The 5600-nt window shown below is 38.7% G+C and overlaps 1 protein-coding gene across 1 annotated transcript; it reads left to right on the top strand.

Moving 5' to 3' along the window:
- The first annotated feature begins 282 nt into the window (after positions 1-282).
- Positions 283-3917, top strand: LOC110204678 (cytochrome P450 2C42-like). Its single transcript, XM_078147710.1, has 3 exons — positions 283-393; positions 2143-2284; positions 3553-3917. The coding sequence occupies exons 1-3, from the start codon at positions 283-285 to the stop codon at positions 3858-3860; spliced, it is 561 nt and encodes a 186-aa protein (XP_078003836.1). The 3' UTR covers positions 3861-3917.
- The last annotated feature ends 1683 nt before the right edge of the window (positions 3918-5600 follow it).

The raw sequence follows: 5600 nt of genomic DNA, 5'->3' as shown, positions 1-5600 counted from the left end.
TATATTCCCTTTTCATCCTAGTAACAATGCTGAAATGTAGGTGCTGTTATCATGCTCATTTTACAAATAAGGAAACTGAGTCTAGGACAGGGTAAGTGATTTGGCCAGGGTTACATAGCTAGTGAGTGTTTGAGGCCTGATCAGTTCCTTCTGACTCCAAGTATTGTACTCTCCCCATTGGGCCACTTAGTTGATCCTGTATAAACTCTAAGATGGACCGGTCACTTTCCCAAAAATTCCCCTTATTACAGTCCATAAATGTGCACTGAAAGTGTGTAAAGTATGATTGCATATCCTGCAACACAGCATGATCCCTCCAGAGGAAGAATGCTGTGCCACAGGGGATCTGCAGGTCTCTATTTACATCTTTGTTATCCAAGTTCCTCTCAGATGGTGAGAACTGGTTCCAGTATAATTGCAGTATGAAATTATCATTAAGAAAAGTCATGGAACTACAAACTGCTCTGTTTTTGACAGAAGTGAAACTTGACGATATGAATGGATGATTGAAATCTTCTGTCGCTGCTATATCATGTCTAACCTCCAGAGCTTATAATTTGTTTTCTGTATTCCTTGTCAAGTTTTTTTCCGTCCAAATGGTCTGTAGCATATTGTAATGGCAATGCCAGTTTTGATGTTGCCTCCATTTCTCTTTACCTAGATGCTTCTCATCATTCTTCTTTCCTCTGCTTCCTAAATAATCTCACATGAGTGTCTCTTCTTAATATATACTACCCCACTCTCTTTTTCCTATCTGCTTTCTTTTGAATAAGTTATAGCCTTTCCAGGACTTCAGTCTGCTTCAGCATCTCATCATACCAAGCCCTATTTATGCCTTTGAGGTCTTAAAATCCCCAATCCACCCTTTTTTAAATAGTACGTTAAGCATTAAAAAAGCCTTTTGACTATATTTGTAATGAATCAAAATAATCATCTTTCCAACCTTTGCTAGATGCATCATTCCACTCCTGTTCAGGAGTTCATCATGTCTGTATTTTTATTAAGATGTGGTCCAGAAATCCAAATCCCATGTTTAAACACCCTCTTACAAGATGTCCACTTCTGAAATCTGCCTTTCCTTTCTGAATCTTTTGTTTCCAATGACAACCATAACGAATACACCACCTGTGCTCCTAAAGTCTTTAGGGTTTTTTATTCCCCTTAATGTCAAAACCTTTTGGAAATGCTTCCCAGATTGTTTACGGCAGTATCATAATTTTTGCTCATGTGAATCACCAGATGTGTGTAGTAGTTGTCCCCTTTGTTTTGTAAGGTTCTCCACTATCTCTTGGACATATGCTCTTGTAATATGGCAGAACTATCTATTTATTTTGTGTGTGTGTGTGTGTGAAGCGATGAGGTTAAGTGACTTCCCAGGGTCACACAGCTAGTAAGTGTTATGTGTCTGAGCCGAATTTGAACTCAGGTCCTCCTGACTTCAGGTCGGTGCTCTTTCCACTGTGCTACCTCGCTGCCCCAGAACTATCCATTTTAGTTATTGTCAGCAAACAACTGTTTCAGTATCCTTCTACAGGGAGTCACCAACCATTATTCTTTTCTTCTTCCTGGATGCCTTGCCAGATAACACTTGTGAACTTCCTTTACCATTCTTTAGACTACAAACAAGTGCTTCTTCCTCAGAACATCTTGTTTCTTCATCTTCAAGAAGAGCTCCCAACTTGTTTATCAGCTCTTGCCTTATTCTTCTGTGTGACATTATGTTATTCTTCAACATCCTGATACAGGTCACAATTAATTTCTGTCTCTTCAGATCATCTGGAATCTGCTTAATCTTATCCATGATCAGTGTGCTTCTTGTCCACCCAAGCAGCTCTTTCCTCTTTTGATAGATCTAATGATTGAAAGTACTTTATTAACTTTTTAAAACCTGAAATCTGCCTCCTTGTGTATTTTACTCATCAGTACTGATTCTGCTCCTCAAGTGTCAAAATTCAGTTTCATCTCTCATAATAGTGTTGTAGACTTTCTAACTTACTATCAGCAGAACTATTTAAAAAGATTGGCTCTTTCCATACTTAAAAATCAGGGGTTTTGACTAGGTGATAGTTCTAAATTCTCTTTCAGCTCTGACATTCTATGATTCTTATTTTCTAATTATTTATTTGTATCTCTTTTTTTCAGGGAACCACCATCGTGCCATTGCTGTCTTCTATTCTGCATGATGATGAAGAGTTCCCTAATCCAGACCAGTTTGACCCAGGTCACTTCCTGGATGAAAGTGGCAACTTTAAGAAGAGCGACTATTTCATGCCTTTTTCAACAGGTAAGACATTCATCCAAATATGTACATTAAAGATGGATTGATAACTCAGAGGACCTTATTACTTGTGTGACCTTGGTCAAATTATTTCATTTCTCTGGGCTTCAGTTACCTAATATGCCCAAAAACTGGGTTGGTCTAGGTGACCATTATGGTCCTTCCAATTTATATAACCAGGGAGTAGGGTGAAGACATAGTAAATCATTCTTCTAATTCTCCTTAGGCCTAGGTTCATCAACAAATCAGTTGAGTTTCAGAGTAGCTGTTCCAAAAAAAGAGGCAGAACTGAGATAGTGGCCACTCTGTTCTGCATCCAGAGTGACAGCAACCCCCCGCCGCCCACATTAATAACCATCCTCCAAGGCACTGTCAACCAGGAGCTACTTCTCAGATAAATCTTCCAGGCTTTTGTGTTAGCATGGTATAATCTTGTATTTTATCAAGCCAAGGAATGGGACTGGGTTATCTTAAGGCCTATTACTCAGGTACCATTATGGCTAAGGTCACTGAAGGTCTAATCTTAGAGTTTATGATTTTATAGAAATGTGACTGCTGACTAGGACACATGAGCATGGAATCCCATTCCCAAGCCATGTATATTTTAATAAGGATCTTTTTGGTACAGAATTATAACTGATGGTCTGTCCTTTCACCTTCAAGTCTTGGGGGAACCTACTGGTTATTAGGTAATGGTGCCGATAGCCCCTTCTGGCGCTGGCAGACAAGAATGTTGGCAGGCAGCTAACTATCATTGATATTGTGGTCTCCAATGCCCTGCTCAATTGGTTCTAATACCTGGGTTAGAGCTAGGAGTGAGTAGTTAAGACAAGTGGCTGGATGGCCATGAAGCTGTGGGGTAGACTCCAGAGGTGTTTTCTGTCCAGAACGGTGATAGATGATTCCCAAAAGGAGCTTTCATCATTCTTCTGTCACCTTTCCTCATTGCAGTCAATGTGGGTACTCACAAAGTTATTCCTTGAGACTAAAAAATGAGGGATTGTTTCTCCCTAAGACAATGACTCCTTTCCTCTGAATATAAATCCCAGAACTTGCTCTGGCTCAGGGGAGATTGACTGAGGGAGAGCATACAGGAGGGCTTTTTCTTCTCTGTCTTGGCTCTTCAAAGGAGTCAAGGACCAGAGAGGAAAGGAATGCATGCAGTTTTTTACCTAGTGACACTGAGTGTTAGTGGGCTACCTGTAAGTCCAAAGAAGTGGCCTAGATGACTTAGAAGTTTACAAATATCAAATCCTTATATTTGTCTCTTTCAGGAAAACGGATATGTGCTGGTGAGAGTCTGGCTCGGATGGAATTATTTTTGTTTTTTACTACCATCTTACAAAATTTTACTTTGAAATCTGCCATTGACTCAGAAGATATCGACACCACCCCAATTGCCAGTGGATTTGTCAGAGTGCCCCCTCCTATGAGCTCTGCTTTCTCCCTTCCTAAAACATGTGAAGGACTAGCCCTAGTTCCAACTGCTCTAGAGTCTCCTCATGTTTATGAACAAGATGTATTCATTCCATTGCCTGCCAGTGAAAGCCCTCTATGCTTTCAGCCCAATATGCTCTTCTAGCATAATCTAATACTGCCTTTGACTTTTGCCAAAATCATGATTTAACTTTCCCCATCCTTCCCAGAAATTCCCCATTCTGGAATATTTCTTCTTTTTTCTTCACTTCACTTCAACTCCACTGGCAGAAATCTCACCCACCCTTGAATCACAATTTAGGTGCCATATCCCTGTGACCTTTTTAGTTCTTACAGTCTGTACAATTCAATCTAAGCCTGAATTATACATATGCATCTTACGTTGTGTGTTCTTTCAGATATGTTTATTGATCCCATCTTGTGCTCCTCCCAGATCTTAAGATTCTTTTCAGTAGGGCCTCTATCCTATACTTGTGTGTAGTTATCTACCACAGTTAGTTAGGAGCCATTTTCTGCTCATTAATTGTCTCATGTTATATACTTCAAAATATACATGTATCCTACTATGATGGCAGCTTAACTGCTCACAATGTGATGTCAGTGAGGTGGCACCTTGGACAGGGTCTTGGACCTGGAATTACAAAGACCTGAGTTAAAATCCAGCCTTAGACATTTACTGGCTATATGATCCTGGGAAAGTCATTTCACCTCTGTTTGCTTCAGTACCTTTATGTATAAAATGGGGATAATCATAGCACTTATCTCCCAAGATTATTGTGAAGGATCAAAGGAGTTGATAATTTTTAAGCATTTAGTACAGTGTCTGGCACATTGTAAGTGCTATATAAATATTACCAGAAATTGTTATTATTACAACAATAGCTACTACTACTATTACTCCTACTAGTACTACTACAACTATTACTATCATTACTACTACATATTTCAACTTCATACTCTAATTAAAAACTAGAAAGAGAAAATGATCTACCGTTCACCACCTAAAAGAGAGCCTGGATGGAAAACTTACAAGAATTTCTTGCTCAAATTTCCATACTCCCAGATTAAGGAGATCATATTACAAGCAATAAGAAAAAAAAATTTAGACTCTTTAGAGATACAATCAGGATCTCACAAGATGTAGCAGCTTTTCCATGAAAAGCCATAGGTTTTGAAATATATATTTCAAAGAGCAAAAGTGCTGGGGTTGTGAGCAGGAATTACTTATCCAGCAAAGTTAAGTATAACTATACTATATCTATTTATGCTATACTATATATTTGGATATATATCCAAAAATTATATATTTGACAAACTGAAAACCTTTCAGGTATTTGTGACAAAAAGACTAGAACTCAATGTTAAATTTGATACAAAAGATCCAGAAGAAAGGTAAGAAAAATATTAAAGAGTAATTATAAGGGACTCATTAAGGTCAAACTGTTCACATCTTATATATGAAAATGCTATTAGTATTCTTAACAGTGTCATCAGTACTAGGGTAGTTTGAAATAAATGTTGGATCTGAGTTGTCTGTGATGGGATAAAAAGAACAGTTATCTCAACAATGGAACATGAAAGAAAGAACTGATGCAAGAAGAAGCAGATGGAGGTGGAGGACTGCTAATGTTGGAATCTCACTCGCTTCAGATCTTGGTTGAAGAGGAAACTTTACATCTCATGGGATGGAAAAGTCTTCTGGATCTGTAGAAGAAGGGTTGGGGAGGAAATTTTAGAAGGGTGTGTGGATTAAGATTTGAAAGTCTTGGGGGGGAAACAGTGTATAGGGGGGAGAGGATAAAGAGAGACTCAGAGGAGTGAGTAGAATGAAGAACAGAAGGGTAAGAGGAGAAGACAGAGTTACAGGGATGTTCCCAAATACTAA

Source organism: Phascolarctos cinereus, unplaced genomic scaffold, assembly GCF_003287225.1.
Source record: "Phascolarctos cinereus isolate Bilbo 61053 unplaced genomic scaffold, phaCin_HiC Scaffold_867;HRSCAF=1520, whole genome shotgun sequence".
NCBI lineage: Eukaryota > Metazoa > Chordata > Mammalia > Diprotodontia > Phascolarctidae > Phascolarctos > Phascolarctos cinereus.
This window is presented reverse-complemented; position numbering and strand designations above follow the sequence as displayed.